We start from the raw sequence: 27,018 nt of genomic DNA on the forward strand, positions 1-27,018 counted from the left end.
TACTTTTGGAACTACATTTTAAATGCTTTTCCATTAATTGCACCTTTTAAGCCACATATATTAAATTCAAACAATAGCTTAATATAATAATGACATTTAGAGAAGGTAAAGGATTTCTCTCATTTCCTGAACTTATTCTCCAAAGTAACACCTTCATACTACCCTCTGGTAACTATCTAAAATGTTGTTTGTTTTACATGTCTGCAATAGAATGTGAGATTTATGAGAGTAGGAAGTGTGTTGGTTTTGTTTACCACTTTATCCTCAGTTACTATGCCTGGCACATGATATTTTCTCACTCTATGAAGTTTTTGGACAAATAAATTGAGCAAATACATGAATTTCTTCCTAAACCCAGAATTTTAATTCTCTCCAATCAATATTTAATCTAACATTTTCAGTCTGCCAACCATTATTCTTGATAGAGTAAACCTTCTACATTTTCTTGCTGTCATGCATTGTAGTAGATGAAACATGGTCACAAATTTTTTGCAACTACTCCCATCAAGAGGCAAAGCATAATGTTCCGCTCCTTGAAGCTACGCTGGTCTTTTGTTTGCTCTAACTAACATGATAGAGTGAAAGTGATGTTGTATGACTTCTGTAACGAGTTGAAAGTGGTATGGTATGACTTCCATGCTCAGGCCTCAACACACATTGCACCCTCTGCTCTTGTCCGCTTAGAACGCTTCCACCAGCCTGTGAAGAACCCTGGGATGAAAAGCAACCTGGGGAGAGAGAGAAGACTAGCTGACTCAGCTATGTTAGCATTCAATTGAGGCTCCAGTCACGTGAGTGAAGCCATCTTGGAATATCCAGCCCCAGCCAACTCTCTAGATGAGCACTTCTAATGAGGGCAATAGTCCATAACTACCCTATTCAATATGGTAGCTACTAGCCACAGACAGCTATTGAGCAATGGAAATGTGATTAATAATGTGGCCAGAGAACAAAATTTTAAATTGTATTTAATTTCAATCTATTTAAATATAAGTAGTCAAATTGGACAGAGCTGGTCTAGATGGCTACAGTCACATGAGTAAACTCTCCTCCTCCCTCTCCCACCTGGTAAAAGCAGCAAATCAGCTTAGTCCAGCCAAATTGTAGTCCGATAGCTGTTTCAAGCCACTCCGTTTTGGCAAAATTGTTATGATCATTACAGAAGTCTAGGTACATTGAAACTACACCAACAGATCTCCACATGGATGCAGATAAAAGAGAATATTGATACACTGCTGGTGGGAATGTAAATTAGTACAACCTCTATGGAAAAAAGTACAGATATTTCTCACAGAACTAAAAGCAGAACAAGCATTCAACTCTGCAATTCCACCACTAGGTATCCACCCAAAGGAAAAGAAATCATTATATCAAAAACATACCTGCACCTGTATGTTTGTCACTGCACTATTCACAATAGCAAAGTCATGGAACCAAGCTAAGTGCTCATCAATGGTTGATTGGATAAAGAAAATGTGATATATACACACCATGGAATACTACATAGCCATGAAAAAGAATAAAATTATATCTTTTGCAGCAACATGGATGGAGCTGGAGGCCATTATTTTAAGTGAAATAACTCAGAAGAATCAAATACTACATGTTCTCACTTATAAGAGGGAGCTAAACAATAAGTACAAACGAACAGATGAGGAAATAATAGACACTAGGGACTCAAAAAGGGAAGCGTGGCAGGGGGGTGAGGTTTGAGATTTTACTTTTTGGGTACAATGTTAACTATTAAAATGACAGGCACATTAGAAACTCAAACATCACAATTATATATCCATGTAACAAACCTGCACATATACCTTCTGAATCTATAACAAAAAAAAAACTTTTTGAAAGAAAGGAAAAAAAATTATACCATCAATACGAGTCAATAGACCTGTATCTTTTTCATTCTCCCTGCTTTGCGTGGATATCCTTAGAAGTCGCCAGCTTGGGACCGTGAGGCAAGAGACAGCTAGAAAATGAACCCAAAACTGAATACATGGAACTGAAAAAACAAGAGAAAGAAACCAGGTCCTGATCATGTTGTTTGACCTTTGGGTGAAGCCTCTTTTGAGGCCAGATTTACCTGTTCTCTTTAGCAATATGAGCTAATAAATGTCTATATTTGCTTAAACCACCAAGCCAGGTTCACTGTACTTTGTAACTGAAAGAATCCAATATAATCCATGTCCCATAGTCAGCTTTTTTGCAGACGTCCCTTTAGCAACCTGAGCATCAGTCTCAGTACATCGACCCCTTGCTTCTTCAGTGAAAATGTCTGCGTTTGCCTTGGTAGTATCCCACTGAGTGCCCTCAACCACCTGAGGACTCTGTTCTCTCCTGTTGTCACTTACATATATGGAAGTTATGTTCATTTTGTAGTTAGGTGTCTAAGAAGAGAGTATATTTCTTACTCTCGGATTCTGATGTAGACTACAAAGAATAATCAGTCTAGCAAGATTAAAGTAGAAAAATAAGCAGGATTATAGGATAAGCATTACTATAAATGTAATGAATTATTACTAACTTGCCTGCCCACTAACTATTCCTGATGTCTTACCTTTCTTTCTTCAGCAAAGTCCTAAAAGGTAATAGATGTTAGAAAAACTAGAAGGTCAGAAGGGAAGATTATGCTAAGAAGAGGTCTGAAATGGAAACACACATATAAGATTGATCACAGCCATGTAAAATAATAATAAGAAGAAGATCTAGGCATTCGTCCTTTGTATAAAACTTCAGATTCTCAAAGGTTGTAAAAGCAAAACTGTTTTTCTTATTCCCCAAAACATCTGGTTCAAAACACTTTGTTGCTTACTGAACAGATATTTGTCATAAATCACCATGAACAATGTAAAGATGAATGAGAGTGATTCTTTCCCAAAAGGAAAATAAAAGGTACCAGGGAAGAAAGCTCTGTATCTCCAGAAAGTTTGATGTAGAAAAGGGGAGTCTGTATCAGGGCTTTGGCTGAACACAAGTTACTGTCATATTCCAACAGCAGATCCTGGTCAGGCTGCTTGCCACAATATGATGCACAAATATGTGAGCACTTTAAATCCAGAGACCAAAATCTAAACCAGCATATGAATTGGGGAAAGATGGGGAGCAAGACAGTTTCTAGAAAGCTAAGCCAGGCACACAACATAGGCTGAATCAGCACCGTGCAATCAAACTGGTAATGAATAGAGGCAAGGCTAGTTGTTTTCAGTCCTGACCACTGATTAGAACAGTGGTTCTCAAATTTGAGCATGCATCTGAATCACATAGAGGGCTGGTTAGAAGGCAGACTGCTGGGCCACACCTTCTGAGTTTCCAACTCAGGAGGTCTGGGGTGGAGCCTGTGAATTTTCATCTCTTAAAATGTCCCCTGATGCTGTTGTCACAGGCCTGAGGATCTAATGCAGTGCTTTAAGAGTGCTGCTTTAGAACAACCTAAAGAATTTTCAAAACTCACAATGCTCAAGCGGAATGCCACACCAATTTCATCAGAATCTCCTAAAAAGGAGCAAAGACATCAGTATTTTTAAAATGTTCTATATGATTCCAGTGTTCAGATAAGGTTAACAACTGGTCTACATTTAAAAAAAAAAAAAGTTATTATTTGTGTTTTCTAAACATGTAGATAGATCTAAAAAATATAAGCACAAATCTATCCTTCCATTTTGGTTTTAAAATTATACTTTAATAATTTGTCATAAAACGTGATATTTATGTGTGAGCATGTGTATCCATATGCATGTGTGTTTGTGTATGTGGGGGGTGTGTGTGTGTGTGTAGGCATGCACAAATGTATTTCAATCAAGAGAGCATGTCAATTAGCATAAAGAATATGAGAAATATAACTCTCATTGGTTAAATGAATGACATTGTGGTTATGTGGATTTGCTATAAATATTATGCAAACAACACTACACAAGTTTCTAGCAAGCCCAGATGTCCACAGAGTCTAGAACAGTGCTTTACACCTCCTATTCATTCAATTCTGTGTCCCCCACTTAGGGAGACTTCTATCACCTGATCCAATTAGAGGTCTGGCTAATACTGCTGTTAGAACACATATTGTCACATCTGAGCCAAATAAACCTTTCATGCATCATTGACACAAGTTACTGGTCAGCATGCTCAAAAGAAAGCCAGAATTATGCTATTTTTCTTTTTTACAATTTGAATTTCTTCAACTTTTTTTGAGATGTAGTTGAAGTTAACAAAGTTTCACATGTTTGAAGTATACAATTTGATTCGTTTTGACATAGGCATACCTCATTCAACCATAATGATAATTGAGATAAATATTTCCATCAGTGCCAAAAATTTCTTTTGGCTCCTTTTAATCCACTCCTCTTTCCATCCCTAACCCCATTCACTGATTTTCTTTCTGTTACTACAGAAATTTAATTTGCATTTTTTGTTCTTTTGAATAAATGGAACCACACAGTACATACTACTTTTTGCCTACATTCTTTCATTCATTTTAATAATTTTGATTCATTGGTATTAATGCATGTATGAATAGTCTATTCCTTTATTACATTAAATAGTATTGGATATAACATCATTTGTTATCTATTCACCTGTTCATGAACACTTAGGTTGTTTCCACTTTGGGGTTATTATAAAAAATCCTTCTATAGACAGTCATGGAAAGCCTTTGTGTGGACATGTGTTTTCATTTCCCTTTAGTAAATATCTAGGACCAAAAAGGCTGAGTTATATGGTAGGGATGTGCTTGACATTGTAAGAAATGGTCAAACTGTTTTCACAGTGATTGTCCCACTTTACATTCCCACTAGCAGTGAATGAGTTCAGTTCTCCACATCCACCCCAACATTTGGTATAGTCATTTATGTTTTATTTTAGCAATACTAATGATAACTCATTATACTGCTAAGTTGCCTTTCTCTGATGATGAATGGCATTGAGCCTCTTTTCATATGCTTATTGATCATTCACATATTTCCTTTTGGCAAGTGCCTGTTCAAATATTTTGCCCATTTTTCTTATTGGGTTGTCATTATTAAGTTGTAAGTGTTTTTCATATAGTCTGGATATAAGTCCTTTGAGATATATATATATATATAGCTTACCTTATCATTTTCATTATGGTGTATTCAAAAGGCAGAAGTTCTTTTTAAAAAAATTTTGATGAAACCAACTCTATCATTTATTTTATGCCTCATGCATTTAATGTTTCAAGAAACCTTTGCTTATCCCAAGACTACAAAGATATTCTATCTGCTTTCTTCTAGAAGTTTCATAACTTTAGCTTTTTCATTTAGGTTTATGACCCATTTTGAGTTAATTTTCATGTATTGTGCATTAAGTGACAACATTCATTTTTTTCCAGATGGCCCTAGATTAATAACCCTGGTTCTGTCATTTACTGTAAACCATAGGCAATGTTTATAATGCCTGTAAACATTGCCTTAATGTTTCTGAGCCTGTGTCATTAACAATACAATGTAAGGCTGCTGAAAGGATTAAGCTTAATTTTTATTAGTATTAGGCACACATTAGGCACTGGCTAGCGTTGCAGATACTGTGATTAATACATTAGAAAAAAGACTGCCCTGCAAGAAGAATGGAAAAGATGACTGAAAGTGTGAAAGTTAAATTATGTACATGTGGAAAGTAGAAAAAGGGCACTTATCCCTGAAAACAGGTACATTATTAAGGCATTTAACACCAACTCCCAGGTGTGCTGAGCTGCTGTGTAAGCGTAGAAGATACATAAAAGAAAATCTATCTCTTCACCGGTTCAAATCCACTTCAATTCAACCCTTCAGTGTTTGGAATGAGAGTTTCCAGTGGGTGGTAGAAGTAGCTTAACTGTGAATCCTATAGAATGCTCAAATTTTATGGCCTAAGAATTTAGAATGCATCGTAAGAGCCCTTTGTTGGTACACATATTTCTGGTGTGTTATTACTTTGAAAGTAATGTAATTAAACAGATGTTTTTGTGGTACTGAGAATAAAGGGATATTAAGAACTCTTGAAAAATGAAATCCAGTCCATATAGTCCCCCAGTAAAATGTCCATTGTTCAATTCCATAAGCATTTCACTCAGAAGGGATTCCATTCTCTCTGCACTAACCAATGGCACAAGCTTCTTGCTAGTGTGGCTCCCAAATCTCCTGAGATTTGTACAAAGATTTTGACTAGTACTCCTAGAGGCTCTGTATAAGGGACATGTTTTACATCCCTCAAGACACTCCCTTATCTCCAACATTTAAAATGGAGACCTTCTTTTTACAGCTACAGGGAAGCTTCCTCATACCTTTTTCAGAGACAGGGCAACTTTACTCTTTAGCAACCAGCTTGTCATTTACCCCCAGTGACCATCATTTCCCAGACAAAAGTCCAGATGAGTCTGGGTAGAGAGACTATACTCATCTTCTATTTGAGACCCTAAACCAACCACAACCAGAAAAAAAATAAACCCTCAAAATTAACAACATAATTAAACTTTTCTGTAACACATATAAGTACAAGATAATGGAAGAAGTCAGAATTTGTCCAACCAAAGACCACCAGGAACACACAGTTGCATCTATTGCTCACTACAAAAGGAGACACAACATGGGAAGCCATAGGGCATCTCAGTAAGAGGGTATTAGAAAGGGCTCACTATTGGATTTGGGCTTGGATTAAATGATTTGGGGGAGATTTCAAAAAAGTAGAGTTCTCCTCTGTATTTGGATGTTGTCAAGAACAGGGGTCAATTCCATGATTGGAGTAAATCTTATCTATAAGATGAGAGGAGTAAATCAAGGCTAAAGCGATACTTGGTAATAAATTAACAGTCATTTAGGTCAGCCAGGATAGGGGAGTGTGTAGCATCGTTGTGTTTGGACGATATTCATGTTTTTGCCGTGCGTTCAGTCATGATTCTGGAATGTTCTTGTCTTTGTCTTGTTCCGTCATGGTACAGAGTGGCTGTGTCTGGGTTGAAGCTCTGTGAAACTGTTTATGTTCAACAAGGAAACACCACAGTCTAGCTGTGAGCTCCACGGCAGCTCCTAGCAACACTAAAGTCTGGCCGATAGTACAAAGTTGGTTCCTAACTGTCATTATCAGTTGTAAAGAAGCATAATTCAGGGAATATAACCTAATCTAGCAGAACACGGATGGCTTCCCTGAGGAACTGACTTTTAAACTAAGACTTTAAAGTTTAAAAAATCTTCTGTTGCCACAGTCTCAAGTGTTCGTTTAGCCTTTTCTGATGTTTTCTTCCATTTACCAACACAATTTTTTCTTGTAAATGAATTGTACCTAAAAATCATGAGTCAAATCTGGCTTCTCAAAACATTCCCAACCTATTCTAAATGTGAGAACATTCCCTGACTCTGGAGTTTTACATGAATAAAATCTGTTAATAGTTCTTGTGAGAAAATTCTAATCGAAATTGTAGTTGAATACATAGGGACATTAAATGATAAATAATGCAAATTTTAAAATGGAACCAAAAATGTTTCAAGACATCACAAGATTCTTGAACAAGAAATAAAATAATTTAATATTTCTCTAAAAGTCCACATTCCTAATATAGAGTGGAATATTTCAAAATGAACAATTTGGTCTTCAAAATTAGTGAGATAAGTTTGGTACAGAAAAGGAGAGAAAATAAAATATATTCTTTTTCTCTCTCATTTCAAAGCTTGATGGTATAAATGAGAAATAGAAGTTTATTGCACTGCAGAATTAATGAACTCTCTTGTAAAACTCACTTGATTAAAGCCTTTAAATTTCATGGAATTCCAGATCTTCAAAAGGCCTTAGGAGATTAGGGAAGGTTAAAGCCTTGGGTCAATGGGCTGAAACTCCCTCCTGCTGTCATGCTGAACAGTAAATGATTTAAATAAGATCCATCCATTATCTGGCAAAAACAGAAGCATCTTTCTAAGAAGTGGCTGTGCATCCCTACTGGGAAGGGTGTGCACTGATCTTAAATCCAACAGCCCTTGAGGTGGAAACTGGAAGATTGCGCACCTAATAACCACATCCATTTCTTACTACCCATGGCTTGGGAATTTGAATTCTCAGTGATATATTTATTTTAAACATTTAGTACTGAGAGTAAACCATGATAATAGTAAAACATACTAGATGGGTTATATTTTCTGGTCATAAAGATATCATGTGTTAGTATACATCCCAAACATTTTGTTATTTTAGTTATTAGTTAGGATTCAATTGCAAAAGTACCTATTAAAGGTCCCCGACTTTGTCAAACTTTGTAGTGGGTGCTTTCACATCACTACCATGCAACGATGTGGTAGAATTAGTATTAATATCAGCGGTTCCATATTCTTCTACATGACATTTAATAAAGCAAAGTTCTGCTGTTGGTAAGAAGTCCAGCAGATGAGATAGCACAGGAATCTCATCTTTGACCAAGAAATCATCTTGAAAGTATATTTAGTATAGATTCAGAAACATTGCAAATTAATTTCAGATCCAAGCATGTAAGTCCACACAGTAGATCTCTTTTATAGATAGGGAGTCTGAATACAGTTTGCATGCAAATCAATTTTATACACACTCATAAAAATTGCTGTCTAATTACAGGGTACCAACTCCAGTGCACAGCATCTAAGAACTAGCATAAGAATGCAGGGGCTAATTACTCTCCAGGATATGAAAAGGCTCGGAGGGCCTGGCAATCTAATTCCTTCCCACAAAAATACGCAGTAGTGGGTGTCTAGAAGTTAAAACACTCTTAGGTTTCACATTTCTTTTATACTGCTAAATATTTGCCAATGTATCTTTTATAATTAGATGTATTTCAAAAGCTTATAAATTCTAGTAATTAAAAATGATACAAGCCAGTTGAAAACAACTCAGCAGCAGAAGGGCAGGAGAAATCAGCTAACAAGAACGCCATGCTGGGTTAGGACCCTCTGAAGTTTCTATTTTCTTTTCTTCCACTGATTTATTTTTGTATATTTTTAAGTGAATGGGCTCAATATTTCTAGTTTTATGAGTAATTATTTTTCTTTATGTTTAAAAAAGGAAACATATAGACATTCATTTTGGCTGTTTTATTGCGATGCATAGCTAATGATGTGTCATTTATCATTAGCTGTTATCTGACGTACCAAACATAAACAAACAGTGAAGCAGGCTCAAGGCTCTCACCCATTCTGGAAAACAGAGGAACACGACGATAACCTGCAAAAGGAATTATATCTAATTAGACCAATAACCAATTAATCAGTGGTGTCTCCAATAGCCTTGCTGAGAAACAAGAGCTCTTTACTAAGTATACATTAAAAACCATGACTATAGAGTTATATTCCCATCTGGTATATTAATCTTCCACAAAAATTAAATATTTGCATTTTCTATTCTGACTTCCTAACTGCCCAAAACTGAACACACAGCTCATACTTCTCCTTCCGCAAAGCGCTGCATGATCCAAAATTAGCCACCACCCTTCTGCTTCAGGAAGACCCTGTCTCCTAGGCACATCTCAGATGCTGTTAGAAAAAGTAAGCATATTGAGACAAGGTAATTGGGTGCACAGTGTCAATCACCCTGGAAAGGTGACTCTGCAACATAAAGGCAGTCAGCCCTGAAAAGGGGTCAGGAAAGGATAGTCTCAGGCTCCCAATCTCTTCTCCTCAGGCAGGAAGAATGAGTCACTGCTTCTCCCTTCTGGTTGCCACCCATCATCATTTCTTTATGGTAGTCATGACTACTCTTCACTAAAACAGAAGAACTATGATGCACGTAAAGAAAGGCTTATACATGCCAAGTTTGTCTAATTAGCCTTCCTGTCAGTCCCACACCCCCACCCCACCTTCCACATGAGAACACATTTTTGTAATTCCACAGAGAAAAAATATGTGTCAATACATAAAATTTCCTTTACATCCTACTTTATGATAGAGCTATTTGGTGTGTCAAAATGTGTCTTTGATATACACAAGTTATATTTAAATGCTGGTACAATCATCTAACTTTTAGGGACATTACCTTTGTTCATGCAGAGAAGTGGCAAGGTATATTGCCCAAGAAATTCATTTCCTGCTATTGAACCTTGACTTTCAACAACAAAACGTATCAATGCCAATTCTGGGACATGAATAATAAATGTGAATGTTTCATTCCATCTTGGACTAAAAGCTAAAATATAAAAAAGATACAAATAGATACCATACCTAGGAAAAAATAGATTACACTTGTTCTCCAAACTTTTTCTTTTCAACCCTTTAACAATAATAATATCTTGTGTTTAGAGTACATAGATTTTTAACATACTCAGCGTGAGAGGAATAATAACCAGACAATATTGAGTGTTTACTATTGCTGGGCAATGTTCTAAGAATGGGTCAACTCAATTAATCCTGATAACCACCCCATCAGGGTGGGATGGGAAAACTGAGCTACAAAGATGTTACATAATTTCCTAACGTTTCATATATGTGGTCATTAAGTGGCAGATCAGGAATTACAAAAATGGGGAGTCTGACTTCAGAGCAAAAGCTTTTAATCGTTATGCAATATGACTGATGTACTTAGGCAATTCTTTGGCAAATAAATTGACAAATGAAGAAAATTAAGTAACATCATTTTTCTATACTAAGTCCTTGATATGGTTAAGCTTTGTGCCCCTACCCAAATCTCATCTTGAATTGTAATCCCCAGGTGTTTAGGAAGACACCTGGTGGAAAGTGACTGGATTATAGGGGGCTGTTCTCATGATAGTGAGTGAGTACTCAAGAGATCTGATGGTTTTATAAGGCAGTTTTCCCCACTCTTACTAGCAATCTCCTGCTGCCACATGAAAAGGTCCAAATTTGTGTCCCCTTCACCTTCCACCACGATTGTAAGTTTCCTGAGGCCTCCCCAGCCATGGGGAACTGTGAATCAATTAAACTTCTTTCCTTTGTAAGTTATCCAATCTCAGGTAGTATCTTTAGGGCAATGTGAAAATGGACTAATACAGTCAGTCTTATTATGGGAAGAGTTCCATACATAGTTGTTAGACTGAAAGCTAGATAACAAACTAAAGTCAGTTCTTGATCCTTCTTTAGACTAAGTGCTCCTTTCAAAGTCCAAAGTTGATGAATTTCAATCTCTAGGAAAACAAATCATCCCAAGCAACCAATTTCTGCCAAGCAAGAAATCCACATTGTGTCACAGTATGACCCAAATCATCCAAAAAGTAAAGCGTAATTTAACAGAATCAAGAAATTCACATCCAGATTAAATATAAATTCTACTTAATAAAGACTCAAAGGTTTGGAGAAGAATTATATGTATTATTTTTCATTTATAAAGGCAATGCTACACTTGCTATGTCAATAGTTTTTGTCCTTTGACTTACATTTCCAGAAGCATTGATGAATTTCTAATTATACTATATCTATGTTTTCTATGGTGCATCTGTGGTCACAAGAGCACATTTACCACATAGCAATCCAGGGTGCAGTCTATGCCCACAGAAATAGTAAGCTAATTGGCTCATGCTGGAATAATGACCATATTACCTTGACCTAAGAAGAGAAATAATTTCATGGGGTACAGAGGCAGGTTTAGAGTCAATTCTTTATAGATACTGCAAAATATCTACAGAAATGTTTATACTGATTTCTTCTTCCTCCAATCCTACTTCATTACACATGTGCCTCTGCCTCCCTTCCATCCTCCTCCTGTATCTCTCTCCGTCACACACACACACGCAGACACACACACACACACACACACACACACACAATAATATGGATTAATTATAAGAGAAAGCCCTCACTTTTAGTTGTCAACATAAAAAAAAGTAAACCAGGATACCAAATTTGATAGTGATGAAAATAGTTCTCCCAGACATGACCAAAACTGAAGAATTACTTCCACATTTTATCCAAATGTTATCATTCCTCCCAGACTCTCATGTCTAGCTAAATCATCTTAAAATTCTTCTTGTCCAGCCATCTGGACATTGACTTCTGTGCAGTGTTTCTCACTTACATCCCCCATTGCTTTCCTACTGCCATAGCCTCCTTTATACCATGACTTTTATATCCTCTAACCACTGAAATTTTATCCTGACTCTACTTTGTATTTCTCATTTCCCTCTCATATACTTCTTCTCAAATCTGCAGAAAAAAACCTAACACTCAACTCTGTTAAAGTTATAGCCCTATTTAAAAGTCTGAATTTTATCCATTTTCTAGAAAAAAGAAAGTTCTTGATACCTTAGCACGGCTTCTGAGATTTTCCATGACCCTCCCTAAATAACTTTCTCATTTTATCTCTCACTAATCTTTCTTAAGCACCCTATATTCCACCCATCTTGAGTTTCCTGGCTTTTCTCTAGCATGTTTAAATTGTGTTTTCTTCACATTTTAGGACTTGTGTTCTGTCTCTGGTACATTTAAATTTTATTTTCTTCATATTTTAGGACTTATATTATGGCTTCTGCCTTAAATGTTCTTGTCCCCAATCTCTAAAAAATTCTACTCATTCTCCAAGAACCATCTCCAAAAGTGCCCCCTTCCAGTACAAATCTTTGTACTCTCCTTGAAGCACTAACTACTCTAAATCATAATTATTTTACTTATAGCTCATCTTTCACACTGAACTATAAACTATCTATAGAAGAGTTAGTTGGTCCATATATAAGAATTCATTTAATAAACAGATTTTAAGTCTTTTACTACTTAGCACAAGGATTTTAGCATAGCAGAGGCTCGGTAATGTTTGATGAACGAAATTGAATTTCTGCAAGGATATTCCCATAAAATCCAAGGATGTAATACAAATTCTGGAATCATAGTATTATAAGAGGTGCATTAAATAAATTAACTTTCTAAGCATTTTGTGATGAAGATTCAAGTAGAGGATGGAGGGAACAAGAGATAGATTATTATAAGCTTCGTGACATCAGCAGTTACTATCTCTGGACACAGCCATAGCAATGTGCCTTCAACTCTAAAGGGTGTCAAATGAGGCAGGAAGTCATCATCAATATCCCTTCCCATTGATAACATAGGATAAGGCAATAAAATCTTCCCAAATCTTTTTCCATGACTTTCGTGCTAGAAGCCACACTGGAAGTATTCAGGGGAGTGCAAAGGAGGCAGACTATGGACATTGTTAGAAATTATTATCCAAGAAGAAAAAGAAAACTGCCTGCTCCTCTCTCAGTGCCATTTGGCCTGGAGCATATTTCTAGACTCTGGAATGAAGTCCACTTTGCTTTGAGAATATCCCCTGAAGAAGATTCCAGACTCAAGAATCAGTTCCAATGTCTCCTTCAAGGTGACCCTGACCAGGGGTCAATCCCAGGAACCCATCCTTTTCTAATTTCCTTAGTCATTTCAACCTCAGAGAAGAAATGGCAATGCCAATACTATACTGTGTAAGATGTCATAGCATGCCAGAATGATGAAAATCTTACCAAAGTTATTTCCTTTAATTCTTCACTTCCCTTATGGCAAAAATGACTGAATTATCCAAAAATTCTATCAGTAGGCTTCTATGGCATCCTTAGCCTGATTCAGAAGCCATAGACTTTTAATCTAAAATAATGCAAATAATTCATTATAAAAATATATAATATGCTGTGTCAAAAATCACAAATTTTTGATTTAACACAAAGGCTAGAAGCTAAGTAGATTGGAGGCTGTTAAAATGCCTTCTTAATTCAGTGATATGAGGGAAAACATAAAAAGGAGGTAAATTTTTTTTAAGCAATAATTTTGCAGGTCAGATACATTTCTGTATTCATAATCTGAAAATACAGCTAAACAACCTAATCATTATAAAAATGTTTTTGCTGCATATAACATTTTGTTAATTTTGGACATAATGGAAAACCCTTGTCTTATGAATAATAAATACGTATAAAAACTTTATCAACATATAATTTGTAAGCTTTCCAACAAGAAGTCTAATGGAAGTTCAATAAGGTATATTAGGAGCTCACCATTTTTTTTAATTACACGAGTCTGCTGCTTCATTTGATCATTTGGAACACCAAAAACTTCTATAATTACTAATGAATCACCTTTGTTAGATGATGAGTGAGTAAGAGGCAACTGGATACCACTGATGAGCTGCACAAATATATACGAATATAAGAATTTAGCAAGATATTAAGTTATATCACCATTTATTTCAAAATTAAATTACGTATTATAAAAAGTTGATGGACTCTAAGTCAGTTCCCACAAAGATTGAAAGTGGAATATAATACAAATTTTAAAATTTAAGTCTTTTATCTTTAGTTATCAGTAAACACCAAGAATATGTACAAAATTATAGTGAAATCCACAATGTCCACAATTTTTGATTTATTAAGATATTTTTGTTTTAAAATCATTTGTTATCACATTTTAGGGAACTCAGGTCGAGTTACTCTAATAACATGTACTATTTTTGAATTCATATGCATATATATATGCTGGAAAAAATTAAAAGCAATATAAATATTACTTTTTAAAAAATGTACCATTTAACTTCCCATGATAGCATTTTCTGAGTTTGACAAAATCAGTTATTTCATATGTATATTAGGGACTGGGTATCAAAAAAATCTTAGCAAAGTAATTAGTAATAATTGTATTTAAACTTTGATTTGCCAACCTAATTGTTGAAGCAAAAATGTACTATAATTTAAGGAACAAAATGAGCACACAACAAAACTATATTTGAAATGTACTAACTTAGGCTAAGAGATAGAAGATATAAGCCTAAAAATGCAGTTATAAAAATTGAGGCATAATTTTAATTTCTGAAGGTTACATAAGGAGAAACAAATATATAATTAAGTTTGACTATAAAGAAATAAAGGAAGGAAAAGAGGGAAGGAAGGGGGGAGAGAAGGAGAAAAGAAAGGGAAAGAAAAAACACTAATGTGTAATTTTTCCTAATTCCACAGATTATGGCATTAGCTAGAAGCCAGTATGACTGTGCAACTCTTTAGCAATCAGTATGGAATGGGCATCAGCATAATTAGACATCAAAGTAATTAGAAAGAACAATGGCCATAAACATATAGTACACTGGTCCCAATACCACTACAGACTCGCTGAATATCACTTTGCAGGTAATAGACCCTTTGCAAAATGGAGTAGGTTCAGCTTGGTGTACCTCACTCCAGAAAGAAAAAAAAATTATCTAGTTTTGAAAAACAGAATTGAATATGAAAACTGAATGAGAATTTAGGGCAAGCTTCTCCAACCTGCGGGCCACATATGGCCCATGGTGGCTTTGAATGAGGCCCAACGCAAATTCGTAAACTTCCTTAAAACATTATGAGATTTTTTTTGCATTTTTTAAAGCTCATCAGCTATCATTAGTGTTAGTGTATTTTATGTGTGGCTCAAGATAATTCCTCTTCTTCCAACGTGGCCCAGGGAAGCCAAAAGATGGGACATCCCTGGTTTGGGGAGTATTGATCAAATAATTTGTAAATAAATTAACAAATGTGTTTGCACAGGAGCCAGTGAAGAGGAAGGGATGTCAAACAATAAGCCCTCAATGGTCAACTCTGTTGTTATCCATTGGCCTTACCCATAAGATTTTGAATTTAGAAAGCAGTCCTGTAGTTTTTATAAATTTGAAAATAACCGGCCTAGACCAAAATGCTCAGATTGCAGATGACAAAGAGTAAAGCAGCAATGTCAAATGCCTTCATCAAGAACTTAAGAAAGCTTATAGTGAAACTTGGCCCTCTGATTCCCAAATCATGCCCTCTACTATCTGAGCAAGTCATAAAGTAATCACAAAGCTCCCTAGAGTGATAGAGGCAACAGAGAAAGACCCACATGGCCATGGCAGCAGTTTCCTGGAGAATCATTAACTCTCCATGCCACTTACACTTCAACAAGAGACTGCTCAGAATACAAACGTGGCATTTGTGAGCATTTGTGCACACTAGCTGCCTTCCACCTTCACTTTCTCAATAAAAGAACACATATGTTCTCTTTACTATTCTTAACAGGAAAAATAATGTATTTGTCCAATAAACCTAGATATATTGGGCATATACTTTGTGTCAGGCACAAATAAGGATGGAACAAAACACATCTGTTTTTTGTTTGTTTTTTTCTTTGAGATGAACTTTGGCTCTTGCTACCCAAGCTGGAGTGCAATGGCGCAACCTCGGCTCACTGCAACCTCAGCCTCCTGGATTCAAGCGATTCCTCTGCCTCAGCCTCCCAAGTAGCTGGGATTACAGTTGCATGCCACCACGCCCAGCTAAGTTTTTTTATGTTTAGTAGAAACAGGGTTTCACCATGTTAGCCAGGCTGGTCTTGAACTCTTGACCTCAGGTGATCTGCCCACCTCAGCCTCCCAAAGTGATGGGATTACAGACGTGAGCCACTGTGCCTGGCCCACATCTCTTATCCTTAAGGAATCCTCAGACAAATGGAGAAGACAAGTTACAAGCAGATAAACAATTATAAAACCTTGTGATAAATGCCATAATATATGCATGCAGAGGGTGTTACGGAAAACAGCAAAGCTATGAAAAGAAGCACAGCTAACCTAGCCTAGGAAAACGCTTTCAAAAAGACACGATTCCTAAGTCTTGAAAACTGAGTCAAAATGAAATAGGCAGGTAAGGCTGAAAGAATGCTCTAGTCACAGGAAGAGCATATGCAATTCGTGGAGGTGAGTCATGGTTATAGAAGGATCCTAGTTCCATATGGTTGTAGAATAGAGTGAAAAGCTAGAAGTGGTGAGAGATAGGGCTAGGCAAGTAGGGCAAGACCTGACTAAGATAGTAGTCAAGAGACACAAATAAATATTATGTATGCATGCTAACATTAGCACTGTAGCAAAATCTCTCTGGTCAACTTGTGGAGAATAGATATGGAGGACTGAGACAGGCTACCTGAAACCATCAGGAAGCCAAAGAAATAGACCTGATGACAGGTAGTAAATTCTTGACACAGGACAGCAGCAAAATAGGTCAGATCAAGAGAATGGAGAAGGAAAACATTTAGGAATAGAATCAGCAGAATTTAAAGTTGGTCTGGATGTGGGACGTGAAGGAGATGTGGAAGGTTAGAATGGTTCCCAATTTTCTAGTCTGAGCACAGTGGAAGAATGGGGCCATTTGTTGACATTTAAATAAGAGTAGAAGTAGATTTGATTAGGAAGGGATGTTCAAGTTTTACTATTTTAAGTTTGACAGAATGGTGATTAAGAAGGTAAGGATGCTCAGTGAGCTAAAATATGCCTTTAGATTCCCAAAATGATGTCCAATTAAAGACTTGAGCATTGTTGGTGGTGAAACTACGAATGTTTATGTAACAGAACCCAAGGAGAATAGTTTGAGACAAGGTTTAAGGAAAGACTTTAGTTAACATAAATATCTTAAGGGAAGGCAGAGAAAGAGGAAGCCACGAATAAAAGTGACAATCACTTGGAAGGTAGGGGGTAAAAGGAGAGTCCAGTCCCAGAGCACAGAAAAACAATGTGTGTAGAAATGGAAGGGATCTTCAAAGTGGCTGATTTGCCATTTCTTTTTACCAGATCAACTACAAAAAGGATGCCAACTTTAAAGTTGCATTGTAAAGTGAAGTCAGTGGTTAATTCTTTGCCAGGCCTTGAAGGAGTATTAACAATCCAGTGTTGTAGGCAATTGCTGCCTATCCACTAAATGCTTCTACATCAGAGTCACGAACTCCTTAACAGACAATACAAAAGCCAGCTACATACTTCACAGGCACTGTTTCCTGCAACAGTCAGGATCTTTCTAGTCCTGTTCATCTTTGCTATACTTTCCACATTAATTTCTGGAAAACAGCTCTCAATCCTCCCATTCTCAGCTGAGATAAAGTGGCTAGGGCCTGAAGTAGACGTGGAGTGTAGTTTCCCAAATCCTGTGGTATTACAATGGTGGAAAAAGGAGCTGAGCTAGGAAGAGTCGCAGGAGAAGCACATCCTGGAGGCCCCAGCGTTTCCTGCACTCTAACAGCCAGGTAATGGGGAGCAGCAGAATGCTCAGCAGCTGGCAGAGCTTCCCTAAGTAATGACATGCTGGCCAGGGACAGAAACATAAATACTACAAAATTCTAGGTAGGATCTGAGATGGTTTATAGAGTTCTAGAGTAACTAGTTAAACAGAAAGAGGGACCAGGCCGGGCGCAGTGGCTCACGTCTGTAAGCCCAGCACTTTGGGAGGCCAAGGTGGGCGGATCATGAGGTCAGGAGATCGAGACCATCCTGGCTAACACAGTGAAACCCCGTCTCTACTAAAAATACAAAAAAAAAAATTAGCCAGGTGCGGTGGTGGGCGCCTGTAGTCCCAGCTACTTGGGAGGCTGAGGCAGGAGAATGGCGGGAACCAGGGAGGCGGAGCTTGCAGTGAGCCAAGATCATGCCACTGCACTCCAGCCTGGGCAACAGAGCGAGACTCCGTCTCAAAAAAAAAAAAAAAAGAGGGACCAATGAAACCATACCCACTCTATTGATTTGCAAACAACAGGTACAGTTATAGCCTAAAATAGAATTGCTCATAAGTAAGTGGAGAGAAAAAGCAACTAGAGGTTTTTCCAAAAGATTTGGTGACATTTTAAAAAGAAAATAAACATAGCACTTAGGTTACAGAGGAAAAAGAAAGACATTTTGAAAAGTCTTTACTAATGGAAACAAATCTTAGACAACTGCTTTATGCTCCATAAGGTTTTACAGGATGTGATAAAATAAAAGCTAAAATAATAAGACAAGAGTCTGGAGGAAGGGTGCTAGGTGGGATACAGACAAAAATAAAAAGGAAGCAATATGAGGTCAACTGCAATGGGGCAGGAGGACTAATAATGCAGGATAAAAAAATCATTTCTACATTAAAATCAGTAAAGAACAAAATCAAATGCAGACTTTGAATCATCAACATAAAGAAAAAATGTTAAAAGCTCTCCCAACATGCAGAGGAATAGGGAATATGTTAAAGTTGACACAAATTAACAGAACAGAAGACAGATACTGGAGAAAGACATACGGACAATTTTTCTTTTTAAGTAATCAGATGATATTCACAGACATATCGGGGGAAAAAAATCCTGACCTACAAAAGCCTAATTGTGGAGACTGAGGAAAAGACAAGGGCTCCTAAAATTTTCAGGTAAAATTCATCAAAGGCAAGAAAAAGTAACATGCCCACAAGGTTATCAGTGGGCTGAACTGAGACCCGTATCTCACAATATTAAATGCCTAAATACAATGAAATCATATAAGTAGAACTTTGAGAGGAGAAGGTTTTAGCCTCAATATGTCTATTCACAGGCAGGTAATCATTCATGTAAAATTACAACAGGAAGACATTTTTCAGATATAGAAAGATGCTGAAATACTACCCACATTTAGTACCTGAAAAGATCAACAGAAATTTAAAAGAAATTAAAGCCAGTCAGTGGAATTCAAAATACTAATGTACACTATCTAGTTTATATAATAACCAAAAAATGTAAAAGAAAAGTTATTAATCTTACCCGTATTGTAAGTGTAATTGGCATACCCTCTTTTATGTTACTTGGGTTAAAGTAATATTTACTCTCTCTTAAGAAATGTGGTTTCAAAATATACCCAGAACCACCATTATCCAAAAATTTCCCATTTTGCAGATCCATAGGCAGACCAGGGGTCTGGAAATTTAAAGCCACTGTAAGAAAGAAGTATTTTGACATTGTCAGGTAATAGAGAATACAAATAAAGGAACACAAACCATTTACTGAAACCTAATCATGGATTCTATATCCCCAAATGTTCTATGAGAAAGCATCATTAGCCTAATAATTCATGATTTTTAAAACTCTTTCTCCTGCCATGTCTACATTAATGTATACTGATGAGTCACAAAGTTTAATCTGTAAGTAAATTACTACGCAGCTTTGAGTAAAGAAATCAAAATGGTATGCAGTACAGATTATAGAATAACAATGTTCATGTCAGGTAACACTTAAGAAATATCAGAATAAAGAGTATCAGTGCATTAAATGCAAGAGGTAAAGACATCAACTATGTCATAAATTTTCAAGTCCATGAGATGCTGTTGTCACTTGAGGAGAAAGTGAGAAACAGGCAAAGCAATAATTGTCGTTAAAATATGGAAGTACCTCGATATAGGCTGGTAAATAGCCACTGTAGAGAGTACCACACTCCACCCTCCACCCAGCACCAATATCCCCCCTCCTCACATCTACAGGCCTTGCCACAATCCAGTAGAAGAAGGGTAACACTTGGTACTTTCTGACGGGTTAGTGCAGTGCTGTACTAGCTGTGCAATTTGGAATAAGAGTCAGATGAGGGCAAATAACCAAGTTATGCAATCTTATTCACTTTTCAAAACTATGAACGTAGAAGCTCATGTAAAGTATAAATGATAGAGGTCACTTGATTTGAAGAGGCCTTGAGCATATCTCAAGCAAAGGAATTTGATCTTCAATGTCCATTTGGGTTTCCTTGTTCCCTTCCTCCACTACGTATGTCTCAAATTAACTCCTCATGAATTTAACCACCATTTCCGGAACCATCACCGGGATTTACCCAGCTTCAACCCAGATAGGAATGACTTCAACTCTTAAAACACATGACCCACCATTAGTGCCTGACCCCAAAGCCCCCGGGCCAAAAAATCTTTTACAGAAAGCCCTTTTCATGAATTTTTCATACATTCATAAAATGAATTCATTTTATGTTACTTCTGCAAACAACTCAATATCCTATATAACATACCCATTTGACAACCTATATTCCAAAATTCTTGGGGATTAAAATTAGAAGAGTCTGCTCTTGTTGCTTTGGGATATATTCTGGTAATGAACTTCCTGGTGTGAAAAATAAACTCATGGACTGAAAAAGAATTATTAAAACATTGTGAAAGAATTCAAATACATTAAACCACTATTTCTATATCTATATATATATATATATCATATAATTCTATAATAGTTTCAACAATTTTGGTATGTATTGTCTTGGCAAAAATTTGCAATTCATGAATATCAAAATAAATCCATGCCTTTATGTTTACAGTATAATTCACTATTATTTAGATGTTAGTGACAATTTTATCATAAAATTTATGTACACTGATCATTCAAGGAAAAAATTTATTAGATAATTTATATATTTTTTACATCCAAATTATTTCACTTTGTTGTAAGAATACATAAAACTCCAAAATATAATCCATTCATTTTTCAAAACAAAAGCAGCATTTTCCCTTATTATTTTTCCACTTTGATTTTCACAGTAGGGCAGAATCATATAGAAGTCACACAAAGCTATATGATTCCAGCTAAATTAATCCTACCGAACATTTCACAGGTTCTCAGGGTTGAAAGGCACCCCAAAGTTGTCCAGTTTGACTTCCAATCCCTTCCCTCCAGCATCTTCCCCCAAAGTTTATTCAATCTGTGTTTACATCTCTCCATTGAAAAACTCTTGATGCTTTTAATTATTTCAAATGTCATTCTTACTGGGATAGTCTCTACGTATTTGTAGTATACACACAAACAGGAACAAACATACACATATCGTCTATTTTAGTTTTTGTACATATTCCTTGTGTTTCTTCTTGTCTATATAATATTTAAGTCACTTGAGATTCAAATTAACTTAAACCCTTTACCATTTGGCACCTTCTTCAAATTTTTGAACACACATTTCATGCTTCTCCAAGGATTGCCTTTTTTCATTAAACAGATCCTGTTTCTGCAACCATTCCTGCTGATATAGTGACTCATCATGGGAGAATGGCTATTGCTTATGGCTCACTTCATTTGCTAATCCAACTAGAATAGAATCACCTCTCCCCTCACCCTAAATACTATTATTGAGGAAGCATTGTCAAATTAGAAATTACAGTTAATTTTATCAATTTTTATTTTCGAAAGTTACACATTCCTTGAGAGAAAGTTTATTTTGAAACCATGTGTGTCTAAATACAGCATAGGTGTCCAAGTATCATGCTCCCTTATCTAGTCCTAACAGATGTCTGTCCTTAGGCAAAGCACATACTCTTCTGAGTCTTAATGTTTCTCATTTACAAAGTAATAAATGTGAATGATGACTAAGGTCTCATAACATAATATGATTTCGTTATTTCTGAGATTAACCTTTAGAAAATAAACATGTTTGTTATTACAAATGCAGTTCATGGTTACTGTAAGGTAGGAGGACATCAGAGAACAAATCAAACCATATGTCATCATTCAATTGATAACCACTGATAACTCCTTCATGTATATCTTCCCATTCTTTTGTATGTGTGTAATTTTTAGTTGAATGATAATGTTTGTTCCCTTTCACAAACTGCTCTTTATTTACTAAAATAATGTGAACATCATTTCATTTCAATAATATTCATCTACATTATTTTTAATGATTTTTATTATGTTTATAATAATAATTGGCATCCTTGAAGTTAAACCTTTGCAGACATCATTGATTATTTACTATTAACGTTTGGTGCAAGAAAAATGCTCTACACCCCTTCAAAGAAATGGTAACGCTATATTTTGACTCTGCTCTATCCAATTCCTTTCCAAAATTTTTGCAAGTATTTAATATGATGGGAGTAATATAATTAAAATTAATTTATTCTGTGCCCACAGGTCCTGTCCTCATGAACAACAAAAATCCAATAATTTGAAGGAACAGAGACCAGTAAAGCATGTCATTCAAACTCTCTTAACCATACCTTACAGTAAGAAATACATTTTACAATCCAACACACATGCACCATGCACAATTGCTTCATAAAACCATATTTATTATTACTGCTTGCAATTCTATTCTATTCTATTCTATTCTATTCTATTCTATTCTATTCTATTCTATTCTATTCTATTCTATTCTATTCTACTCCATTCCATTCCATTCTACTCCATTCCATTCCATTCCATCTCATTCCATTCTACTCTACACTAATCTATCCTATTCTATTATTTAACTGTAGTCCAGACCTACTGAATTGATTTTTGGTTACAACACACAGGTTAAAAAAGGAAAAGAGCCTTTAAAAAATCCAGAATCTCTCTAATAGATAGTTAGAGAATATGAACTAAAGTCTACTTCAAAATCTTTGGGTATCTATGGCCAGCCCAATAAGGTTAATCATTAAACCTATCAGAATCTGCACTCCCAAACTGCCGGCAACTTTTCTCAAGTCAATTGCGGGTGCTGATTTTCCTTCTGTGGTATTTCTACACAGGACAGTAGATTGCATTTTTTTAACTTTTAATTTTTGTGGGTACATAGATAAATATATTTATGGAGTACATGAGATATTTTGATAAAGATATACATCAGGGTAAGTGGTGTATATCTAGTAGCACATCAGGGTAAGTGGTGTGTCCATCACCCCAAGCATTTATCCTTTGTGTAACAAACAATCCAATTATACTCTTTTAGTTATTTTTAAATGTACAATAAACTATTGTTGACTGTAGTCACCTGTTGCACTATCAAATACTATGTCTTATCCATTCTATCCAACTATAGTTTTGTATCCATTATTGTCCCTACTTCCCCCATACCCCTACTACAAAAAATAACTGCCATTTTTTGAGAATTAACAGAGTCACCTGGCTGTTAAGTTAGTTGCTCATTCCCTTTTAAGTTTGGGACATTCCCCACATAATGAGTCTTCTTCCCATTCTCTTTCTCAGGCCCTGTTTTACTTTGGGCACTGCCAAACAGAATAACCACCTCAGTTTTAGAATTAGAGGCAGTGAAAAGAAGATGCAGAGACAGATGGCACCTCTAGAGGTGTGCAGTGGGGCATGCACAATCTGCACAGCCATCTGGTAGTCCAGCCCGGGCGCCATTTCTTCCCCTTCCTTCACCACAGACATAGAGCCTCCAAGTCTGATTAACCCTACCCTCTTCAATGCCTATTAAATCCACAAAGTTCATCCTGTCTCCGCTCTCACTGCCATAAATCTTTATTACCACCTTCCTGCCTGCAATCTCGCCCTTTGGCTGCTATCAGAGGTATCGTTTAGAAATACAGCGGATCATGCCACTCCTGAGAGTTCAATCTTCTCCTGCTCACCTTCGCTTCCAGGACAAAGTTCAAGCCTTCTAATTTGGCTCTGCCTCCCTCTGCAGCCCTGTCATTGCTCTCCTATACAAACTGCTCACCACAGCCCCCCAGCCCTCAATAAATGTGGCCACATTGGACATTCTCAATCAAAATGTCATGGCTTAGGAAAGTTAATTAATGGCTAAATTCCGTGAAATAAAACTTAGTGAGACCTGAGTTATGTAATCCCATTCTAAATTATGTTAAATGTGTTGAAATTTTATGAGAATATACATTTTATAAATATCATTGAGCAATCTTAACACCCTAGCAGTGAATCTAACTCATTTAAACACTTCCATCTATTTGAGTCATAAAAATTTACCTCTCAATTTTGAAAGTTTTCGGGCTTGTGTCTCCCCAATAGAATTATTTTCATTAAATTGCTGATATAACCTTGAATGTTGAAAGCTTTTGAACTTCTCAGCTTTAGTATAAATGACAAGATCAGATAAGGCCAGAGCAATTTTTAGCTTCCTGGTCTAAAAATAAAATGCAGTAATTTTACATTTTTATGCTAATCATTGGGAAAAAAAGTCTTTTTCTAGTAAAGAAAATACACTTTCAAATAAATGATTTTCATCTTTTCATAAGATTATCTCCTCAAATGCCATTTGATTAACTCAATGTGATTATTTTTGGGAACAAAAATATTTAATGTTAATATACGCTAGCTTAAATTTAAAAATCATGATTAATGTAATAAGTATTGAGGACCACAATTATTACTATTTATTTTTTCCTAAAGATCTCAGTGTATTCCCATGAATTTTATACATTTAGGAATTTTTGTCATGAATACATTTATATTGAAATGACTTCTATTACATAGTGAACATTTGCCATTTCGCAACCTGGCATCTATTTCTTTTACACTTCTTTTTAGCCATTGCCCAAGTTTTGTTTTGGGAAAACATTTCTTGCTCATGCTCAATCTAAGTATGAGTCAGGCAGATTGGGCCAGCTAAACAGAGCTTTGTACTCCCCTAGCAACAGTAATTGGTTCAGGGATGTGCACATAACCAGATCAGAGCCAACATACAAAAAAAAAAAAAAAAAAAAAAGTTGCTTGCTCTGCCAAGAGATAGGCATTCCACTGGATTTGAAGCTGAAATGATATAAAGCTGAATCCTTGCAATAGCCATGCACCAACACAGAGAAAGTGGGAGCAAAGCTGGAGAAAGAATTGAAGTTCTGCTGACTTTATGTGAGACACTGTATCAAGTCATTTTTTAAATTAAAATCCCTTTCACTGAACTTTTCATCTATGTAGGCCAATTAATTAATTATCATTTTATTTAAACCAGCTGGATTGGTTTTGTGTCACATGCAACCTAGTATACTTTCTGTCATCATGCTAACGCATATACATATAACGCTATGTATTATAAACATTGAATCTTGTCTTTGTCTTTACTTGAGACCAGGGAAATTACGTTGTGTATCTCTGCATCTTTTGCACTTTGCACAAAGCCTGCTTCATAAGAATGCATAATATTTATCAATTATAGAGAATTTTTTTTTTTTTTTTGAAACAGGATCTCGTTCTGTTGCCCAGGCTGGAGTGCAATGGCACGATCTTGGCTCACTGCAACCTCCGTGTCCCAGGTTCAAGCAATTCTCCTGCTTCAGCGTCCCAAGTAGTTGGAACTACAGGCATGCCTCACCATGCCCGGCTAATTTTTGTATTTTTAGTAGAGACGGGGTTTCACCATGTTGGCCAGGCTGATCTCAAACTCCTGGCCTCATGTGATCCGCCCACCTCAGCCTCCCAAAGTGCTGGGATTACAAGCATGAGCCACCGTGCTCAGCCTAGAGAAAAAAAATTTTTAAGCAGCTAACTTAAGAAAAGAGGCAATTTAAAAAATTCATCTTCCACCATTGATGTTTTCAAAGTAAATTGTAAATGATTGACTAGAGTTTTTATAAGAAGGAAAATGATTTTTCTCCAGAATTTTAAAAAAATCTCCAAGAATAAAATTAGAAAACTTTCCAATCACTTGTAAGATTTTCACAAAGTACCACCTCACCTTCTTTTTCTTGAAAAGTATTACTCCAGGTAACTTTTTCACCCCTGTTTCCTTGTCTTGATTGTCTTCTAAAACAGATTCGAATACTTCTGATTCTTTGAATTTATCCTCCTCCTCCTCCTCCTCCTCCTCCTCCTCCTCTAGATCTGCCACTTCTTCCCATTCCTCCACCTTACCACGCTTATCAGAACCTTTTCTTTCACGGGTTTCCTTTAAGGTTCCTATTTTCTTATTTTTAACTAATATTTTGAATTTTAGTGCCTAAGGAAAAAATTTGAGACATACAATTACACATTTACAAGTAAATTTGCGTTGTAACAGTCATTGAAAAGTGTTTCACTATATTTCCAATTAGCCTACAGTAATAAGATATGTAAGAACTCCATTTTTTTCCCATACCCCTATTCACATCTCAGTAGAGGAATGAATACAGTGATATAATGCTATTGACTGTAATTCACCAAAAAATAAGCCTGTTGTTATTGAGACTTACCATATGCCATTTTTTTAATATTTCACAAGTTAGTACTATTCTAAAAATTTGAAATATGTGAAAAGTATATATATAAATACTTACCATGATATTGCAATTAAAATGTTATAACTTCTGGTAGTAAACGCTTCAGCTCATCATTTTCTTATCCAACATTAAAAAGTATTAATTGAAATCAGGTATATTAAAATGTCTATCATAAGTGTCTGGCATCTAGCATAGACTACATTAAAGATTTGTAATAAAGGCTCTTCAAATCTCTTCTGTATTACACATAAACATCATTAACTTAATATTTTCTGTCCTTCAAACTTAGAAGCATAGCAAAATTTACCATCAGTGTCACTTGTTCTAAATTTGAAGGCTTCTGGTTCCATTCTTTCACTTGGTTATTCCTGCCCTTAGGATAATTTCTTTAATTTAACAAGTACATTTAAGTACCAGCTCTCTTATAT

General features: G+C 36.0%; 1 protein-coding gene across 3 annotated transcripts in view; it reads right to left on the bottom strand.

The window, feature by feature from the left end:
- Window positions 1–9,020: 9,020 nt before the first annotated feature.
- The window catches only part of PLCZ1 (phospholipase C zeta 1), a 53,201-nt gene continuing 35,203 nt past the window's right edge, over window positions 9,021–27,018 (bottom strand). For all 3 annotated transcript variants that reach the window (XM_058442744.1, XM_058442743.1, XM_058442742.1), the window contains 7 exons: window positions 26,071–26,331; window positions 24,366–24,522; window positions 20,686–20,802; window positions 19,443–19,612; window positions 13,925–14,054; window positions 9,973–10,122; window positions 9,021–9,165 (listed from right to left, as the gene is read on the bottom strand). In XM_058442744.1, coding sequence (XP_058298727.1) covers window positions 9,080–9,165; window positions 9,973–10,122; window positions 13,925–14,054; window positions 19,443–19,612; window positions 20,686–20,802; window positions 24,366–24,522; window positions 26,071–26,331 — 1,071 coding nt within the window. In that variant the 3' untranslated portion in view covers window positions 9,021–9,079. The remainder of the gene's footprint in view (window positions 9,166–9,972; window positions 10,123–13,924; window positions 14,055–19,442; window positions 19,613–20,685; window positions 20,803–24,365; window positions 24,523–26,070; window positions 26,332–27,018) is intronic.

The sequence above is a fragment of the Hylobates moloch genome, unplaced genomic scaffold (assembly GCF_009828535.3).
Source record: "Hylobates moloch isolate HMO894 unplaced genomic scaffold, HMol_V3 SCAFFOLD_8, whole genome shotgun sequence".
NCBI classification, from domain to species: domain Eukaryota; kingdom Metazoa; phylum Chordata; class Mammalia; order Primates; family Hylobatidae; genus Hylobates; species Hylobates moloch.